We start from the raw sequence: 21,005 nt of genomic DNA on the forward strand, positions 1-21,005 counted from the left end.
AATTCCCAGTCATTTAAATCAGTAAGTCATCCCCCTGGTTGTTTTTTGTTTGTTTGTTTTGTTTTTTAGACTCCTTGGACTGGAACTGGAGTTTTTGTCACTTTCAGTTGAAAGTAACATGACCATTACAAAAACCTTAGTAAAAATTCCCCAACCTGATGACAAACTCCTGCTGGCTGACTGAGATTATGAAAATAACATCATCCTAAATTGAACAAAAAGGCAGGGGCACCTGGGTGGCTCAGTCAGTTAAGTCATCATCTCACGATTCGTGAGATTCAGTCCTGCATCAGGCTCTGCACATACAGTGCATGGCCTGCTTGACATTCTCTCCCTCCCTCTCTTTCTCTGCCCCTCTCCTACTATCAAGCACACTTTCCCTCTCTCTTCTCTCTGTCAAAGTAAATAAACTAAAAAAAAAAAAAAAAAAAAAAACACCAAAAAAACACAAACAAACCCTAAAAAGAAAAAAAATAAAATCAGAGGAGAGAGGATGGGAAATACCAAGAACTAAATTTCTTTCTTGGCCTGTATTCTAAGATATGCTAATTTATTTTATTTTGTTTCTCTCATCTGTGACTCATCACTCTTTGGACATCTCCTTCTTTCACTGGCACACAGAACACAATACAGTCACTTCTTTATTCATAAATTATCATGGCTTTATTATTTACCTCAAAATGCAGAGCCCTCACAGAACAGGCAAAAGACAAGGTATGAAGTTGGGAGGAAAAGAAAGGAGGAAGATGTGCTAATCACTTTAGAATTGGAAGGACAAATCAGCTCCAGTTCTTTCCTTTTTAAATTTCATGGCAGATATTTGAGCAGATGGTGAAGAATCACCTCAAGATAGACTAGTTTGGGATTTTTCTTAGTTTTTCTGAGAAGATCCCAGAAGTTGAAGACTGTAGGAGGGACAAAGTGGGAATAGAAGATGATTCAGTTACTGGTCTGAGGGAAACACCTAAGTAACTAAGGCCTACCCTCTCAGGCCCAGTGAGTATAATTCCCCCTCTACATAGGCATCTCAAACTGCCCTTTGATGTGTCTCTGCCTTTAAAGTTTGAATTTAGTGCTTATTTAGTCGTGAAGTCAAGCTTTGTCTAAATCCTGAAAAAAATTAAAAATCTAAGGAATAACTTGGAGCTTGTACTCTTTTGAAATGTCCTTAGCCTAAGGGGGAAAAAAATTGAGAGTTATACTCTTTGGGACTTCTCTATTAATTTGATACGTTAACCACATCTGGAAAAAATATTTCACTCTATAACTTGGATGTTCGTATTCATAAAAAGGCAAATAGTTTTCCTTAAGAGATGTATGTATCAATTAGCCAGTTTTAACAGAATTTCAAAACTGGAAGCTATAGCCAAAAATCATTTCATCTACCAGCTAGAATACATAACAGATTCTGGTGATTTCAATGAAAGCATGTGCATGTTTATGAATCTTTTCATGGGCTGGCTTATATAGCTGTTTTAATATGTACTGCATTTTCTCACAAGCTTTTCATCTTGAGGTACAATTATTAAGTGAATTTCTAGCCCTTACAAAGGAAAGTAAACACATTAAACACCTCCATGCAAAGTTAAAATGTTGGACATTAAATATTTGTCCTGTATCATTTGTCCTGTATCACTGCTAATTTAATAGGCTATGAATCTGTGTTTGTTGAATACAATAATTTTAGCAAATCCACTCTCTAAAGAACAAAGTATAAAGAACATGGAGGCTTAAAATCTTGAATACTGAACCGCCTCTGTAGACTTTGCAGTATTGATACAGCATCCATAATCATGCCTTAGTGAAATGTTATACAGAACATTATTTAGAATGTTTGTTCTGGAGTTTGGATAAATGTATTGTATTTGAAATTGATTAATGCTGTCTGATATGCATCCAAATTTTTTATTATCTTGAGAATTTGTCTTAAAAGTTACAGGGTATCTTGTATATTTACTGTAACTGAAAGTGACCCATTTGCATTTGAGGAAAAAAACCAAAAATGGTACCCAAAGCTGTGTTTAATTTTGGTTATGTCTTTGGGCTTCTGGGACCTCTGTTACCTCATCTACCATATGATGTAGTTAGACTGGCCCATGGTTTTCTATCCTTTCTTTTTAAAATGTATTTATTATTGAAATATAGTTGACATACAATGTTATATTGGCTTAAGGTGTACAATATAGTGATTTGACAAATCTGTATATTAATGAATGTTCACCACCAGTGTAGTCACCATCTGTCATCATACAATGTTTTACAATGTTAGTGACCATATTCCTATGTTGTCCTTTAATCTCCACCACTTATTTATTTTATAACTGGAAGTTTGTACCTCTCAATCTCCTTCACGTATTTTGTTCATCCTTCCATCCCTCTCCCCTCTGGCAACCACCAGCTTATTCTCTGAATTTATAAGTCTGTTTCTGTTTGTTTGTTTGCTTGTTTGTTCATTTGTTTTATTTTTTAGATTCCACATATAAGTGAAATCATATGGTATTATTTTTCTTTTTCTGTCTGACATATTTCACTAAGCATGACACCCTGTAGGTCCATCTATGTTGTTACAAATGGAAAGATTTCACTCTTTTTTATGACTAATATCCCATCGTGTGCATATACCATGTCTTTTTTCTACATCCATCTATGGGTGAACACTTGGGTTGCTTCTTATTTTAGTTATTATAAATAATGCTATAATAACATAGGGGTGCACATATCTTTTCAAACTAATGTTTTTGTTTCCTTCGGGTAAATATCTAGAAGTGAAATTACTGGATCATAAGGTATTTATATTTTTAATTTTTTGAGAAACCTTCTTACCATTTTTACATTGGCTGTATCAATTTACCTTCTCACCAACAGTGCCCAAGAATTCCTTTTTCTCCACATCCTTGCCAACACTTATTATTTCTTGCCTTTTTGATTCTAGCCATTCTGACAGGTTTTAGCTGATATTTCATTGTGGTGTTGATTTGCATTTCCCTGATGATGAGTGATGTTGAGCATCTTCACATGTGTCTGTTGGCCATCTAAAAAGACATTTGGAAAATTTCTATTTGGGTCTTCTGCTCACTTTTTAATGATTTCTGGTGTTGAGTTGCATAAGTTCTTTATATGTTTTGTATATTAACCTCTTATCGGATATATCATTTGTAAATATATTCTCCCATTCAACAGGGTGCTTTTTTATTTGGGTTTTCTGATTATTCCTTTAAAGTCTAAAGGAGACAGTAAAACTTCAGGCTGCTTTTCAAACTTCAGCCAAAGCAGCTCCACCTATATCAGATTAATTACTTCATACAATAATTTATTAGTCATCCATGTATTCATAAATGGATTAAATCATTAATCAAATAGTATTGCGTGCCTACTATGTGTTTGCCTATTCTATGAATATAGCAGGGAATAAAACAGACATAAATTTCTGTTCTTGTTAACATTTCAGTCCAGTAAAGGGAGGCAGATATTCAATATTCAGTATTCAAGATATATAAGGTTATTTGTTATATGGTGGTAGAGTCTATGCAGAAAAAAAAGAAGCAGAAAAGGGAGATAAGAGTATTGGGACTGGGGGGGGGGGTGTTGAGATTTTAAATAGTTGTTCATGGAACAGGTCAATAAAAAAGGTAACATTGGGAAATACCTTGAAAGAGGTGAATAAGCTACAATAATGATTGTGGGGGGAAAAAGTTCCAAGGATTAGAAACAGCAAGTACAAAGTCTCTTATATGGGAATAGGGCAGGTGTATTTAGGAACAGTGAGGAGACCAATATGGTCTGAATGGATTGAACAAGGGAGAGATAGGAATTGGACTTCAGAATAGCCTATATTAGAAGAAACAGCTTTGTATTTTAAAAAAAGAGTGAAAAATGGGGTGCCTGGGTGGCTCAGTTGGTTAAGTGTCTGACTTGGCTCAGGTCATGATCTCACAGTGGGTGAGTTTGAGCCACGTGTGGAGCTCTGTGCTGCCAGCTCAGAGCCTGGGGCCTGCTTCGGATTCTGTGTGTGTCTTTATCTCTGCCCCTCTCCCACTCGCACTCTGTCTCTGTCTCTTTCTCTCTCAAAAATGAATAAACATTTTTAAAAAATTTTAAAAAGATTGAAAACAATTTATCTAAATTACTTGTGAGGCTCTGAAAATCATAAAAATTTTAAGGCTCTTTCTGATATTGCATAATCAATGAGCCTTTATTCAGTGTTATTAAGCCTTTTTTTTTTTTTTTTTTGTCTAAGTATTATCACTCCTTAGGGATTATCTGTTTATCTAAGAATGTCTTCTTAATACTTTCCTGTAAAGTCAGCCATCTTACTTATTTTGAGGGAAAATACTATGGATGAACTGAAATTTGTACTTAATTACTTTGCTTTCCAGAAGTCCATTAAATCCATGGTGATTTGTTTGTTTAAAAGAATCAAATATACATTGTTTTCATATTTCTACAGTCATGTATGTACCTCAAATTCCTGAATAAAAATTTCATAGATTGCAATGGCTAGGAGGTACATGAGAAAGCAAGTAGAGATAACTTGGAAACTTCATAATAATTAATCAAGTTAAAATTTCCTTCAAGATATCAAACATCTGAATAACCTCACTCTGAGTCACCTATTACTCATTCAAAACCGAAAAGCTGCTTATTTCTGTTGAAAGTTGAAAATATACAGAAACCTCTGAAGAGAAACTCTCTCAACAATAAAGTTCAAGGAAATATTTCTTAGCAGGATGGCTACCCATCTGTTCTCCAATCCCTATCTAGAGTGATTTTAGGAATTACTGACCAAAAAAACCTTGGGGTCCAGAAATAAAACAGAGTTTTGTTTTACCTACATAATCTCTATGACTCTCTTCATAGACTTAATATAAATCCAATTTAGCCCTCTGTTTCAATCTTTGTCATCAGTGTATTAACCCAGGTGCTTGACCATCCCCTGCCCGGTCACTTAGAAACTTTACTAGTCAGGATTCTATTCCCAGCATGCTGCCTACCCTTTTTTGTCTTAAACAAAGTGGCATGGCCCTTCTTGTTTTATTCTCATTAGGGGCAAATAGTTTTTATCATGCTCTTTCTCTTGTAGATTAACTTCTTCACTTTATATTTCAGAGATTTCACTGGTGACTAAAACATGACTCATTCTCTTTGCCTTTCCTAAACTTTAGTCAGCTAAGTTGTGACATTGTGATTTATAATAAGAAATATGTATTTGGTCTTGGATCCATTCCAAACAAGAGCTCCTAAAACCCTTGGAATTTTTTAAGTGATAACTGTGATGACGGTGTCTTTTGTTATGTTAATGAGTTACTTTGGAAAAACCTTTGGATAATCTAAGAATGAATGTTGGTTGCTAGGAGGCCCAATCAGGTGATTAGAGGGTTGGAATTTTTAGTCCCACCCCTCCTGGGTGGGGAGAGGGACTCAGATATTGAGTTAAAATCACCAGGGGCCAATGATTTTAATCAGTCACACCTATGTAATGGAGCCTTCTCCAAATGTCAAAGGACAGGATTCAGAGAGCTTCGAGGTTGGTGAATACATGGAGATTTGGGGAGAGTTGTATCCTCAGAGAGCATGAAAGCTTTGCTCTCCTTCCCACACATCTTGCCATATGTATCTCTTCCATCTGGCTGATGCTGTCTCCAGGTAGATACTGTCAGAATGGAGTTGAATTCTAGAACATCCAGCTAGTGTCCAACAATTGATCGGTGGTGTGGGGGAGAAAACCACACATTGGAACTGATAACGGAATCATACTAGTCCAATCATTAAAGACCCACTTGAAACACCTTTCATCTCCTTATGTCACTGCCCCTCATAAGTTTGTTTTGAGGTTTATATTCTGTGAAAAAGTTCATTCACCATTCAAATGTAATTATTTATAGAGTGCTCAGTGTATTTGCAAAGTATTGGCTAGAAATGTCTAATCATCAGTGGGGAGGTGGAGGGGAAGAAAGTGAATTAGATTTATTGCATGCCCTTGAACTGCATTACATGTTTTGTTCAAAAACTAGAACCTTACACAGAGCATGATGATATAAGGTGGTAGGAATAAATGTCACCAGCCTCCAATACCATCTTTAGTGAAATTTCATTTCTGGTAGGAAACTGTTTACATTAGAACAAGAACAAAATCATCTCAGCTTTTCAAATGTTCACATGCCTGACCTATGTTTGTCACATACTGTTGGTTAATGTTTTAGTACAGGGCAAAGGTTCCTGGTCTGAGCCTTAGGGGTCCTGAGTTCTGATCTCAATGGATTCTAAGTAGGAGAGTTGCTTGGTGTGCTGTGTCACTGCCTAGAACACACTGTCCTGATTGATGATGAACTCTTTTATATGGAAGATGCAAAACTCTTTTCATGTTCTTGGTAACATGAAATGTTTTTCTCTGGCTGACCATTATTCCTTTTACCTCTTGTAGTAAGAAGTACTCATTATGATGCTCTGATGTGTGACTAAATCGTCTGGTAAATATCATTGGAATAATATATATTTTCAGTTGTAACAAAAGCAATTGTAATCCAGATGCAGTTGGAAAAGCTCTTCCTCTTAAGAACAAGGTAAGGTGGATCCAATCCCCCATTCTCTAGATTCTGAAGGACAAATACTCTCTTTACTACATTGTGGGGCTTATATTCTCAAGTTTCTTAACTCTGAGTTTTGCTTATGGTAAATTATTTCAGTCTAGAAATGGCCTTGACATCTCATACGCACTGTACCTGGCTCATACAGATAGGATGCACTGCCTGATTAGTTAATTTCCCCAAGGAAAATATGTTTGAGGGTAGGAGACTTTATTAAAGTTTCAGAAGGTAGAGATTTCTATCTAAATCAAGCCCCCCCAAACAAACAAAATAAGTCATAAATTTATTGTTAGACATCTCTAATAAGCAAAGTGGATAATGAGCCAAGTTGATAGGGAGGAAGCTCCAGAATGAAATATGTTTTCCTCTGGTTGAACACTATTCATCTGACCTCTTGTAGTAAGAAGTAGCCATTCTATGCATGACTAAATTGACAGGTAAATATCATTGGAATCATCTAGAATCAAAGTGTGTGGGCTAGAACAAAGGCTTTACCATTGCTATGAATCATGAAGTGACCTTCCTGTCTCTGGGTTTCAGTTTCTTCATGAGTGAAATAAAGACACCAAAGACACCTATCTCCTAAGATTTTTTCGAAGAGGTAATTATTTCAGTTCATATAAGTTGCTTAGAATAACCTAACATACAGCATGTGATCAATAACTGTTACTATTTAATTAATTAAAGTATATTTGAAGGCCTTCAACCATTTCCAAACTCATAACAATATGGCTTGGTCTTTGTCCCTTCCTTTCTCTCAGCATCATCTTCTTCCCTCCCCTGTTAAACTCCTATGTTTATTTTTATCATTTCATAACTCTTATTTAAGTTTTTATGATGTTATTTAATAAATTGTCAGATGACCCTCACTTTCGTGGTCTTAGCTATATATAACTAGTAGCCTTCTTTTGGTGTTACTGCTCCACGTGGCTTATCAAGGCATTTTCCTGAACTAGGACATATTCCTCTGTAAAAGGAACTCTAGAAGCAAGTGACTTTACAGATAAATATGTATATTGCTTTCAGAATTCCACAAATGTGCATGTGTGTGCATAATATCCTTAAGTTATGGAATATATTTTGATCCAATCTAGCTGCACCCTTTTGAAGGTGGCACTTCTACTAGGTCATCATACTTTAATTATGAGAGGCTGACTTTTGTTCAAGGTCAGTTGCTGAGTAAGTGCAGAAGAAAGATTTTAACCAGACTCTGACTATTCCCCAAAGCCAGAGCTCCTTCTACTCTCCCTAGGCAGTTCTTTTGTGTGATCTCACTTAATCCTCAACAGTCTCAAGAGAGTGGTACTATTGTTATCACTTTTTACAAGTAAAGACACTAAGACTTTGAGAGGTTAAGTGAATTGACCAAGATCATGCAGCTAGTAAATGTCAGAGCCCAAGTCAGACAGTGTGCCTTTTGCAGATCTACTTTTTAACAATTATGCTGTATTAACTCCAACCCCAAAACAAAAGGGAGTCAGGTAGACAGAGCGGAGGATCTAGGCTGAATATATAGTTAGGATGATTTGTTCTAGTAGGAGCTACTTAAAGCTGCTGTTAAAAGAAAAACAATTTCCTAAAGGAATTCTATGAGATCCCTTCGGAATGCTAGCAATTCAGTCAAACTTAGCTTCTGAAACACTGAACTAAAAGGCATTTGTCTCCTAGCGTTAGCCTTCCAGTTGGTTCATAAGACGCAAAAAAAAAAAAAATGTTAATGTTAAATCCAACAGGAAAAAAAAACCTACTTATTTTAAGAGGAAAAATATATAAGAGCTCTACTCTAGGATACTGTTGATATAAAGAAAACCAGGAGGACTAGACAGGCAGGCTTTTGACAAAAATCACAGCTGAAGACAGAGCTTGATAGTTTCCAGCATAAAAAAGATAAAAGAATTCAGAGATCATTCTGTGTGTGTGTGTGTGTGTGTGTGTGTGTGTGTGCGCCATGTGTCTACTTGTCTTAATAAGCTTCCCCTGCCGCCCAACTCTTCATCCCCATCTAGTTGGTGACTCGAAGCCTTCAGATGAAAGCTCAGTATGTGAGGACTACTAGTTGGCATTCTCTGCAGGAGACTAGCCTCACACAGGGGTGACCCTGTGATGCAGGAAAGGCTATTTAATGCCCTGGCGAAGTGGTTGAGGGACCAAGATTTCATTATGCTTCCGGGATCAGAGTGGTGATCCAGCATCCCTGATTTAGAGCCACTTAGGGCTCCAACAGCTCCACCCCGGAGTTCAAGAGGAAAATATTCCTGCATGGTCTCTGCCTGATCTGAAAAAGGCACAGCTTCCCGATGTTCCGCCTGGGAGATGGTTCAGTCTTCAGAAATTGCCAGAGAAGCCTGTCCATCTGCTGGGATGCCTGGCTTTCTGGAACGGACGAGAAGGAGTTAGACTTTTAATCGGAGTAAGTTGAGGATTTTCTGTTTGTAACTAAAAACCGCCGTTTAATTCAAAATAAAAAAGACACATGCTGTGGCAGGTAGACACTGGGAAAATCCATGTGACGAAGTATGATCTAAAAATTCCTCATTGAATTTCCCCCGGGAAAGAGTAAATATTTTCTCTTTGGTACTGGGGCAGTCGACTCGAGTGATCTGCCTTCAAAAGAAGGTGCGTTCGAGAGGTGGGTTAGCGGGAGCAAAACGGGGAGGAATTAGCCCAGGATTTGGATTGCTCCCGGCCAACCAGAAGCTGCTCCAGTTAACTCTCAGGAGGAGAGTTTCCACCGTTGCCACCCCTCCAGACCCTTCTTCCTCCTCCGCTCCCGCCCTAGGACCCAAAGCGCGCCCCGCCCCACCAACCCGGAATTCTCCACCCCCCCAGCGTCCTGCCCCGCTACTCTCTTCGTTGAAGATGGAGGCTGCAACATCACCGCCGAAAAATCCCTGCGGAGCGAGCCACTGGATTCAGCGTCTGGGGACAAGCGCTTTTTGAACCCTGGCGAGGCTGCGTGGTGACCAAGAAATGGGAGGCCGGACCGAGAGGGCGATCGTAAAGCCGCCGGCTAGAGGCAGCCCCGAGGGCTCCCCTCCCCGCGCGCTCGCGGCGCCTGTGTCTGCTCCGTATTGGCTAGCGTGGTTCCGGGGGCGGAGCCACGGGAAGCACCTCCCACTCGGGGGCCCCTGGATCCCGCGAGCGCCTCACACGCGGAGTTCCAGAGCTGGGCTCCGTCTGCGACTCGGTCCTGCAGCGCCTCTAGGCTGCAGGTCGGTGCTCCAACCACCTGCTCGGCGCTGTGTCCTGGGAAGCGGGGAAGAGAGAGGAGGGAGGGGGGGCGGCGGTGGGGGGAGGAGGAGGAGGAGAGAGGAAGCTTACACACGCCTTCCAGTCCCTCCACTCAGAGCAGCCCTGAGACCGCTGCCGTCGCCGCTGCTTTCGCTGCTACGGCTCTGACACCTGAGGAGACCGCCTGGACTCGCCGCCCCTGTGGCCACCCCCGGCGATTCCTGCCTAGCACCGGGCTTTTTATGCACACTGCCACTACCATTATTATTATTATTCCAAGAGAGGGAGAACAACAGACCAGCCTGAAAGAACCACGTACACCTTTCTGAAATAGTGAAGTGTCTCCTGGGAAGAGAGGGTCGTCGGTCCCGGGAGAAGGAGCCACTGGGGCCAAGGGCAGGTGTTGAAGGGGAGGAAGGAAGAGTTGGGGCACTGCGTGGTGGAAAGTTGCTTGCGGCGGAGAGCCGAAGGTCCAGCGCCACAGCCCAGGGGGGGCGGTGTGCCTGGGAGAAGCCGCTGCCCCCTGCGTTGGGACCTGCGAGCTCGCGGGCAGCGCGGGGCCGGGACGACGCCCCCTCCTGCGGCGCGGACGCTGTCGGTGGCCCCCAAAGAGGACGAGGAGGAGGAATATGGCATCGAAGGCGGGCCCCTCCTGCCGTCTAGTCTTCTGCCTCTTGATCTCCGCCGCTGTCCTCCGGCCAGGTGAGCAGGGGCCTGGGAGCAGCCCAGGCCAACGTAGAACGGGGGCAATTTCCTGAGTCTGCGGCGCAGGCCTCGCACCTCCGGGGCTGTGAGCCGGGGCGAATGGGGGCGGTGCGGGCACACTCTGGCCCTGGGTTCAGTCACCTGTGCCTCACGTTTGGGCTCGGCCGGCTGGCTCAAGTTTGGGCAGGGACTGGGGGCCTTGGGTAAATCTCCAGGAACTTTGGGTGCTGCCGGGGTTCGGGCTCCAGGGGCCCACGGGCAGTATTCGTCTGGTTCTCTCCCCGTTCCCCCCCCCCTCCCCCGCCCTTGCAGCTCCCGCCTAGGAGGCGAGCCCTTGCCCTCTGACAATTCCTCCAGTCTTTGGATATCAAAGTCCACGTCACTGCGCTCCGGGCAGTTTTCCTTTCGCTTAGCTTTCCGAGAAATAACTGTCTGCACTTTTTGGGGGATAAATTCCCTGGTAACTTCCCCTCGGTAAGAGGTGAAGAAGGGGTAGGAAGGGTAGAAGAGAAAGGGAGGACTTTAATCACTCCTTTTTAGAAAAACCTCCCGCAGCTTAAACCGTGGTTTGAAGCCCCCTCCCCCATTGTCTGGGTGGGTAATGAGTGCAGGGGTGGTGGCAGGCAAAGGACGCAGCCTGAACTGGACTTGGCAGCCAGGGTTGTGAGACCTTAGTGAGTGGCTTGTGGATTTTACAGGACCTGTGATTCAACCTCAGTTTTCAGTAATGTACTGAGTCTCAGAAGCAAGAAACTCAAAATCCCCAATAACTAAAATATCTAGCCGGGAATCCCTTTCCTACCCTGGGGACGGCCCCTGTGGCTGTCATCCTGAGACCCACCGGTCGGCTGCCGCGAGTTGGTCCCTAACAGGGCATTCTGTATGTTCGCCGTCACTTGATAGAGCAGCAGGTTCATTTGCTCGCTAGACTCGAGTAATTTTTGGAATTGTTTTCTCCCTTTGAAGTTTTATCTCCAGCCCTTCATAGACATTTGCAAGTAAAAACTCCTACTTCCTTTTTTTTTTTTTTCGGCTTCTGTTTGTTCTTTTACCCTTTTCTTTAGTTTTTAGCAAAGAAAGACTCACTTCCTTTCCGCGTCTCTAATTTCTGAACATCCCTTCAGTTACCAAGCTGAGGCCAAAAAAAAAAAAAAAAAAAAATGTTTGGAAGCCTCCGGGTCTCTCCCAGGGAAAGAGGGAAAGTGAGGTTGGGGCTGGAGCCAGAAGATCACAAGTGTTTGTGAACTGCTGCTGCTGTGTCGGCTTCCTGGTGGTGGTGCGGAGGAGGGGGGGTGGGTGCCCTCGCCCGATCTCTATTATAAAGTTACATTTCTGGGTGAGGTCCTGAGCTCACCTGCAGTTCTGAGGCTAGAGAGAACCATCTGCGACGCATCTCTAGCTCCGGGGCGGGGCGTGTGAAGCGCGAGTTGAACCGGATTTGAAGCAGGTGGGTTGGGGTAAGCACACCCGGGACGTGGCCAGGGGAGAGCCGCCTGACTTTGGCACATTGTGGATTTCACTTTTTCCTCATCCCATTGTCCGATGTAGGAAGGAAGGGCACTCACTCTGGGGCCGAGGGGCGAGGAGGGTGGACGAGGGTGAGGTAAGTTAGTAAAATGCAAAGACCCACCCTCCCCACGGTTGGTTTTCAGTTTAACCCTCTGCCCAGTTGGAGAGTTGCAGTCTCACCACACCAATTCCCCGGGAGCACACGCGCCCGCCTGGTTTCCTTTTCCGTGCGGTCGCTCTGGAGTCAGTTTTCAGTCGGGCCACCTCCGAGGACAGGTTTTCCCTCATATTTAGCTGCTAAAAAGGGAGGGGTTCCGCTTTCAGACTTCCTTCTCGGAGATTCTTTTGGAGCCGCAAGCTCGCGTTTGCAGCCGGTTCCCAGCGGCGCGCTTTCGGTGAGCTGGATGCATTCTAGCCGCGCCGCCAACCTCGGCTGATCTGAGGGTCAGAAACCTCAGACCCTCAGATCAGTGGTTTGCTTGGATTTATTCGGTTGGCATATGTACAGAATTCTCGGGGTCAGTGTGTTTAAAAGAAAGGTTTGTGGCACTAACAGCGCCTCGTCCAGACTCGGGACGCAAGTCCTGGAAGGCAAGTGCGCCTCCTTCGGAGCCCTCTGCATAGCTGCGCCCGTTGGGGATACGTGCCAATGGCCAGGCTGGCTTAATCAAAGAGACCAACTGACTTACCCGCCTGCAACCCTTCATTTCGGGAGCACTTTTAGTAGTGTGTGTTGAGACCTAGAGAACAAAAATTCGCGCCTGTGGAACTGCTCCTGCAGGTCTTTTGGGCTGTAGTCGCTACATAGTCATTGGTACGTTCCGGGCATGGCCTGTCACCTGTTTTGAAGGGAGGGGGACAGGATGTATGAACCACAGAAACTGAATTCAGAGATGAAGGCAATGAAGTAAGTGCTGAGCATCCGAGGAAGCAAGAATCTCATTATCCTTGTAGAAAGAGCGTCAGCCTGTGGTGACATTTTGTATTGCTTTTTAAAAAAAATGCTTTCCTTGATTACTTACAACAAGGAGGTGCAGTTAACTGTTTCTTCTCTTGGATCTTTGGTGTGCACCCTTCTCAGGAATTTTTCTTAATTTCTTACTGATACAAGGTTAATTCTAAGACATAAGCACACTTACGTTTTTCCCCCAGAGTGGCGTATTATGTTCTCAAGGCATTGTTTATCTCAGTAGGCCTTGGGGAAAGCATCAACTCAAATAATGTCTTTGCAGACTGCCTGATGTGGGACTATTAAAATTTATTAATTTAAAAATGGCAAACTGCTTAGTAGCCAGTAAATATTGCTTTTTCCTTGATGATTTATTTGATCCAATAGCAATTTACAACTTAATGGGATACTATTTTCAGTAAACTGCTTTCCTAGGCTTAGCTCAGCATCATTCACCTTTGGGCACTTGAGCAAGTTATTTCACATATTTGGACTTCAACTCTCTCATATGTAAGTAAAACGGTGGACTAAGGATCTACTCTCTGGGATCTCTTTAGCTCAAAACTGTTTCTAATGACCTAAGGTAAAATGCTGATTTGATCAAGGCAGAGTCATTATCCACAAAACAGATGAACATAAGGGAAGGTAAACAAAAATAATATAAAAACAGGGAGGGGGACAAAACAGAAGAGAGTCATAAATATGGAGAACAAACTGAGGGTTACTGGAGGGGTTGTGGGAGGGGGGATGAGCTAAATGGGTCAGGGGCGTTAAGGAATCTACTCCTGAAATCATGGATTCACTATATGCTAACTAATTTGGATGTAAATTAAAAAAAATTAAAAATTAAAAAAAAACCTGTTTCTAATGACCTAAGGTAAAATGCTGATTTCGTCAAGGCAGAGTCATTATCCACTTGTATTTTTCTAATGCTTTCAGACAGACTGAATGGATACAGTTCATATAAATTGTGTTGCTAGAAAATATCAGTGGTACCCAATTGCGAAATTTCCATCTCTTCCTACTTGTTTAAACCCATTATAATACCTTGTGCTTATTCCTCCAGGCCTGAAGAGGGCTATTAAAAAAAAAAAAAAAAAAAAAAAAAAAAGTGTGATAGAGAGGATTTAGTTTCCTACTATCCTGGGAAAAGAGAGATTTTTAGGTCTCAGAAAACGCCATTAGTATAACCCATATGTCCTGGAAGACTGCCTCTATTTAAACTGCATATGTGGTTCCTAGAATGAAATGTTAAGTGATCGTTGATGCTATTATGTTCATGTGACAAAGCCTTATATGTACATCCTTAAGATGCCCCTAAAATAATTGATTTGCAAGGTGGTTTTAAGTGCGCTATGGAAGGAAGTAGAAAACAGTAATGCTTTCCTGTGGTTTTAAAATCTATAGAAATCCAAAATATTTTCATGACACAATTTCAAACTTTGACTTTTTAGAAAATTCAATTTAGCTTATCTTTTTAAATAGAATTTTGGAAGAGAATGCTTGTTTGCTGTTAACTTATTAAAGAGAAGAAAATCAATAAAAATCTACTTTAATAGTCTTAAGTGTTACCAGAAATTATTTTTTTATTGGAGTCAGCACTCACATGTTCAGTTTTCAGTTATGTCATATAGGAATGTTCTGACTTTGGGAAAGCTATTTTCCTCCTCCTTCTTATTTCCCATCTGTAAGTTTTTCTGTCTTTGTAATGCATGGTTCTGATTTTGGTGAGATTAGTAATTCCCTTGCTCAGCATTTGAATTTTTCAACTAAAGCATGTTATATTATATTAACATGCTATATGACATTATATTATTAATAGAAAAACACTCTTTAATTTATTACATTTAATTATCACTTTGACCATTTTAAAACTTAGTTTTTATTTTTATCTTAGGGGAGGGGGAGGGACAGAGAGAGGGACAGAGGGAGAGAATCTTAAGCAGACTCTGTGCTGATGGCACAGCCCCATGTGGGGCTCTGTCTCACTGTTGTGAGATCATGACCTGAGCAGAAATCAAGAGTGGGGCACTTAACCAACAGAGCTGCCCAGGTGACCCATACACCATTTTTTAAAAATCAAAAAAATGTCTCTTTTTATTTCTTTTTTCTCCTTTTTCTTTTTCTCAAGTTTTCAGGTCACTAAACATAGGCCTTTGTAAAATTGATCACTAAGTTGTTAACATTTTGTCATACAGTATCTTAGATACTTTATAATCACCTTGTTTTATATTCTTAAACACACTTCTTTCTGTTCTAGTCATTTATTTAGCATAAAATATCACCAAAGGCTTCTCACTCTCTGAAGCTGTTAACTCAAGCAGTCACAGATATGTATATTACCAATTATGCAAGAGAGCAACATAGGTGCAACTATGATAAAATAGTGTGTATACACAGAAACTTGAATTTAACTTCTCAGAGTGTCAACTTTATTCTTCATTGTTAGGTTTTAACAAAGGCCCATTTCATTTTTTACACATGAATGTATGTGGCATATTAAGAAATGAGCTAACTCACTGGAATATTAAAGTTTCCTTAAGAGTGGTGGGTATGACATAACATTCATCTATGTATTTACTCTTGGATATAAGAGCCCCTTCTTATGTTCAATAAGAAATGAAAAAAGACTGGAAAAATGTTCATTTGAATTTCTCATTACTTTTTTTTTTTTAAATTAGGGCAGAATTTCCCCTATGGAGAATAAAGTCAAGACTAAAATCTATGTTTTATATTTAAGAAGAGGATATTATATGCTATTTGATAAGGTTAAATCCTACAGTTATTACAAGTATCCTTACAGTGTACAAAGTATTATATATTTGGAGTTACTTATATTGCCATTCAGCTAATTTCTCTGTTTAATTAACAGGATTTATATGCTTCCTCTCACCTTATTACTAGACGTAATATCATGTATATTTCAACTAGGACTAGTTCCAAATATGCTGTGGTATTCAGTAATTGTTTTATGGTAACCTATTATCATAGTCCATTACTGTAGTGTATTTTCCAAGAATGAAATTAGCTTTTAGTGCTTACTCTCTTATTTATCCAGTCAGTTCTCAATTATCCATTCCATTCAAGGGGAAATCAGTCCAATCCAAAACAGTTTGTAATCAAAGGATTACTTAATTCGACTTTGAATTGACGTATTTCAATGAACATGCCTGTGTCTGATCTTCCAAGAATTCATAGCATTGCAACATAATGAAACTAAACTGGGAGAATAGATTAATCAGAAATCAGACTGCTGTCCAGCTTCTCTGGCTTGTTAGCCCCCCTGTCCTCCCCCCTTTTCCCCCTAAAACTCTCTCCTCTATTACTCTGTGAGCAATACATCCTGGTATATCCACAACAGTCCTGGTTTATCCTGATGTCCTGATTCAGTTATTAATGGGACCTTACTTCACCTTGAGAAGTGCAGTTTGGATGACAAATTATATGGTCACTATGAGTATTAATGACTTGCCTGTTAATAATATGTCTTAGACTACTTAACTGTAAGTACTCATGCTGACAAAGTGCATATTTCTAACCTTTTTTATTTATAAGCTACAGGGAAATATCAATAAGAGGCCACATGTCCTCCCTATAGTGTCAAGTATAGGAGAGATGTAAAGTAATAGCCTAGAACCTCAGAATATTGTAGTGGGTGTAAAACATTAAGGATCCCATGGTTTGGAATGGAAACCAAATTGACCTGAGATACCAAGAGAATAGTAGTGTTTGGAATTCACCTGGGAACTATACTTTGTACCTATGAAAGCCTATTTCAGTCTGATGCTGAAACCCTTTCTCCGCCATTTGCACAATTCCCATTCTGTTCTTCTATGAGGTTTCTCAGTAGATCCACTATCAATTTGGATATAAAAATAATTGTCAGGGATGTCTATACAATTGAAGGAAGCTCTTAAGTCTTTTTGTACATGTAAGGTGACTTGACTTGGGGCAGCCAACAATATGGCTGGGACATTTGGTGCCAACACTGACTTCCTAATTAGGTGCCCATGTGTTCTTTGGTTCATCTATATCTAAGTGTCTCAAGTACTCAGAAAACCCCAAAAGGGAATGGAGGTAGGAAAGGTGAGACATTATTATCTAAGCACACAAAGGATGCCATAATTTTGTTCTTGATAATACAGCAGAATGAAGGGAGACGGCGTTGGTCATTGTGGCTAAAACTCTTGTCAGCACATCCCCAAGTATTTTCCCTAATTAGTTGGGGAGTTTATCAGTGTGGAATTTACCTAGTTCCAAATCAAGAAAACATAAAAACCCATGTAGCTACTCTTATTACATTTTTGAACCATAGTATATCAATTAATTGTGCTGTAAAATAGAACACTCCAAAACATAGTGGTTTAAACACCAACCATTTTATGCAGTTCATTATTTTGCAGGCTGGCAATTTAGATTGGACAGTTGGGTGTTTTTATGATTTTAGTTAGATATCTTCATTTTACTGTAAGCTGCTGTGGGTCAGCTGAGGTAGCTTTGCTTCTGGGAGTTGGCTGGTTGTCATTCAGGGAAAATTGACTCTTCTCCATGGTCTTTGGTTCTCTAACAGGCTTCCCTAGATTTGTTCTCTTGGTGGAAGCAGGGTTCTGAGAGGAAGCAGAAATCTGCAAGCCTCCTCTGGCAAACCATCACTTCTTCCACATTCAGTTGGTGAAGACAAGTCCCAAGCCCAGCTCAAATTCAACAGTGGGAAAATCATCTATTGAATGGAAGGAGCTAGAAACACTTGGCAAACAGTATGCATGAAGATCAGGGGAGAGGATTAGGACCATTTTTGCCATCAGTCAACCAGTGGGGGATGTGACAGAAGCTAGTATCCTTACTTAGCCCCATATTCATAGTTTACACCTTCCTCTTCTAGATCCTTTGGCAAGAAATATAACAGATTATAGAGGCTCAAGTAGTGTCAATAAAAACACTATTTCCTATGGCTAAACCCTTATCTTCCCTTGGAATAAAATTATGGAAAGTTAAGTGTGTGTGTGTGTGTGTGTGTGTGTGAGAGAGAGAGAGAGAGACACGAGAGAGGAAAGAGAAAGGGAGAGAGGGAGAGGGAGAGAGCACACACAATTTTGAAGGGTTAAAGGCATGTAAATCATGGTCTGAAGTAAAATGCGATAGAAGAGGGATTGTTGGAAAAAATGGGAAATTACCTTAGATATTCATCTTGTTCAGTTTTTTGTTTTTTTTTTTTTTTTTTTTGAGAGAGAGAGAGAGAGAGAGAGGGAGGGAGGGAGCGCATGTGTCTGTGTGCAGGAGAGGGAAGGGCAAAGGGAGAGAGAATCTTAAACAGGCTCCATGTATCATGGAACCCAATGCCAGACTCTGGGCTCTATTTCACTACCTTGAGATCCTGACTTAAGCTGAAATCAAGAATTGGGTGCTTACCTGACTGAGCCACCCAAGTACCCCTGTTTAGTTTCTTATTCAACAGCTGAGATAGATGAAACCACAGGTGAAAAGATTACCTAAAATTCAATAGCAAATTAGCCAGTTTTTTGAGATAACAACGTCCTTAGTTTCATTTACCCCTAAACTCATAGATTCAAGGCTTGGAGCTATACAGGACCATAAAATTATTTAGGTACTTGCCTAAGTGTCACAGTGTTGGCCAATCCAAGATAAAAACTCATAGAACTTAACGTGAAACTAATATAACACTGTATGTTAACTAACTGTAATTAAAATAAAAATTTAAAAAAAACTCATGGAAATGAACTATTCAGCATTTATAAACAGCATTCAATAGATACTTATTGAGTGCTCAAATGTGCAAAATATTCTGCTTGGTGCTGGGGATATTGCAACAAACTAGTTACTAGACAGTCAAGGTCTTATCATTACAGGAAATTATCTTCTCTCTGGAAAATAGATATCAATCAATGAATTATATAATTTGCTAGAAGTTTTGCTAAGTACTACAAGTACTGATGTAAATAGCATTTTACATCAGAGTGGCCAGATGTGACCCAGGCTGTAGGAAAATATTAGAAAGGTTCTTTCAGGAAGTGATATCTGAGGTATATGCTGAGGAATAATCAAGCAGAAGATATGGGCTGGGAGAATGGCATGAGTTAAGATGCCAACATGGGGGGCGCCTGGGTGGCTCAGTCGGTTAGGCAGCCGACTTCGGCTCAGGTCATGATCTCGCGGTCAGTGAGTTCGAGCCCCGCGTCAAGCTCTGTGCTGACAGCTCAGAGCCTGGAGCCTGTTTCAGATTCTGTGTCTCCCTCTCTCTGACCCTCCCCCATTCATGCTCTGTCTCTCTCTGTCTCAAAAATAAATAAACGTTTAAAAAAAATTAAAAAAAAAAAAGATGCCAACATGGAAGGAACATGACTTCTAATTCCTGGAGGTCACCAGGAATTCATTCCTGTAATTTCCCTAATTTACTCACCAGTTGTGGGGTTTAAAGAGGATCTATTTGATCTTATTCAAATACTCACATACAGTAATACTTGCATATATACTTTTTCCCTTTAAAAAAATCAAGTGGGAACATACTATACATACCATTTTGTGCCTTTCCTTTTTTTGCTTAATAGCACATTTTGGAAATTAAGAGATTATCCCATATCAGCACATATAGCTCTACCTGATTTTTAAAGATGTATTGGATTTTATTGTACACACCATAATTAATTTAAGCATTTCCCTAGTTCTTGAAAATGTAGACTGTTTCCAGTGTTTTTTGTTATAAACATGACTATAGTGAACATCCTAATACATGTCTTATTCATATGCACTGTTACGTTGGTAGGAAATGTCCTGGATGTGAAATTGCTGACTCAAAGAATATGTGCATTTTTCACTTAGAAAGAAATTCTAAAATTACAGTTCAGAAGTATATACTGTATTGTATATATTTGGAAGCTGCTAAGAGAGAAGATCTTAAAAATTCTCATCATGAAAAAAAGTGTTAACTGTGTGGTGGTGGGATAGTAAGTAAACTTGTGATAATCATTTTGCAATATATACATATATTATATCACTATGTTATATACCAAAATAATACAATGTTATATGTCAATTATTTCTCAATTAAAAAAGAGTGTGTATCTTTAAAATCTCAACAAGAGTGTATGAGGATGCCCCTTCCTCATATTAATAGTACAGAGTTATGGGGAAAGTATAATTTAAAAGAAAACAGGATAATAGGTTGATTCTTATTTATTTAAAACTATGGGAAAAGTGAGAATTATAGGAGTAATAGGCACACACATGCTCACGTGTAAGGTAAAACTATAGATTGATCGGTGCTTAGCTTTATGATGCACGTGTTGGGACCAACCTTGGGTGAAAGACGTGCATTTATTTGAATTATTACCATTGCTCTTTCCACATGGCTTTCCATAAAGATGGCTAACTTTGAGAAGATAAACTATGTAAGTCATATTTTCTTTCATTTTGGAAGATTCATACTCTATAGGGTCAGATTAACTAAAACAGTGGATTAAGAGACAACAACATGTGAACCTTAAGGATAGTTGATATTGGGGCACCTGGGTGGCTCAGTCGGTTGAGTTTTTGACTTCAGCTCCAGTCATGATCTCAAGGTTCATGAGTTTGAGCCCTGCATCAGACTCACTGTTGTCAGCCTGTCAACGCAGGGCCCACTTTGGATCCTCTGTCTCTGCTCTCTCTGCCCCTCCTCCGCTTGCACATGCTCTCTCTCGAAAAATTAAAAAATAAATAAATAAAACTTAATTAAAAAAAAGAATAGTTGATATTATTTTATGTTACACAGATGGTTTCCAAATATTTGTTAGTTCATTGTAGGTACAATATACATTGTGTAGGTGGACTAATGCCATTTTGTAAGCCCTGTATAATAGGTCTTACTAAACAGATTTCACTTATTTTTAAGTAAGTCATATTTTGAACAATTATTCCAACAAGTTTAACAGTCTCATCAAAATTGTTTACTAGTGGATAAAACGTATCATCTTCTGTAAATTTATAAAAAACATCAGTGCCATTAAATATATTTTACCCTGTAATTTTTA

At 40.1% G+C, this 21,005-nt stretch overlaps 1 protein-coding gene and 2 long non-coding RNA genes across 5 annotated transcripts in view; 2 read left to right on the forward strand and 1 right to left on the reverse strand.

The window, feature by feature from the left end:
• Nucleotides 1-454: 454 nt before the first annotated feature.
• On the reverse strand, nucleotides 455-5,792 carry LOC128315164 (uncharacterized). Of its 2 annotated transcripts, XR_008297635.1 has the most exons (3): nucleotides 5,470-5,777; nucleotides 2,852-3,032; nucleotides 455-905 (listed from the first exon to the last, which is right to left on the reverse strand). It is a non-coding gene; the product is annotated as an uncharacterized LOC128315164 (long non-coding RNA). The 2 variants fall into 2 exon arrangements; XR_008297634.1 differs by lacking the exon at nucleotides 455-905 and having other exon boundaries at nucleotides 2,783-3,032; nucleotides 5,470-5,792.
• A 446-nt stretch (nucleotides 5,793-6,238) lies between these two features.
• On the forward strand, nucleotides 6,239-9,074 carry LOC128315165 (uncharacterized). Its single transcript, XR_008297636.1, has 3 exons — nucleotides 6,239-6,560; nucleotides 7,125-7,185; nucleotides 8,591-9,074. It is a non-coding gene; the product is annotated as an uncharacterized LOC128315165 (long non-coding RNA).
• An 828-nt stretch (nucleotides 9,075-9,902) lies between these two features.
• ALCAM (activated leukocyte cell adhesion molecule) overlaps nucleotides 9,903-21,005 on the forward strand; it is a 206,994-nt gene continuing 195,891 nt past the window's right edge. Inside the window, exon 1 of one of the 2 annotated variants that reach the window (XM_053220797.1) lies at nucleotides 9,903-10,517. In XM_053220797.1, coding sequence (XP_053076772.1) covers nucleotides 10,445-10,517 — 73 coding nt within the window. In that variant the 5' untranslated portion in view covers nucleotides 9,903-10,444. The remainder of the gene's footprint in view (nucleotides 10,518-21,005) is intronic. The other variant, XM_053220796.1, reaches the window with a different exon arrangement.

The sequence above is a fragment of the Acinonyx jubatus genome, chromosome C2, assembly GCF_027475565.1.
Source record: "Acinonyx jubatus isolate Ajub_Pintada_27869175 chromosome C2, VMU_Ajub_asm_v1.0, whole genome shotgun sequence".
NCBI lineage: Eukaryota > Metazoa > Chordata > Mammalia > Carnivora > Felidae > Acinonyx > Acinonyx jubatus.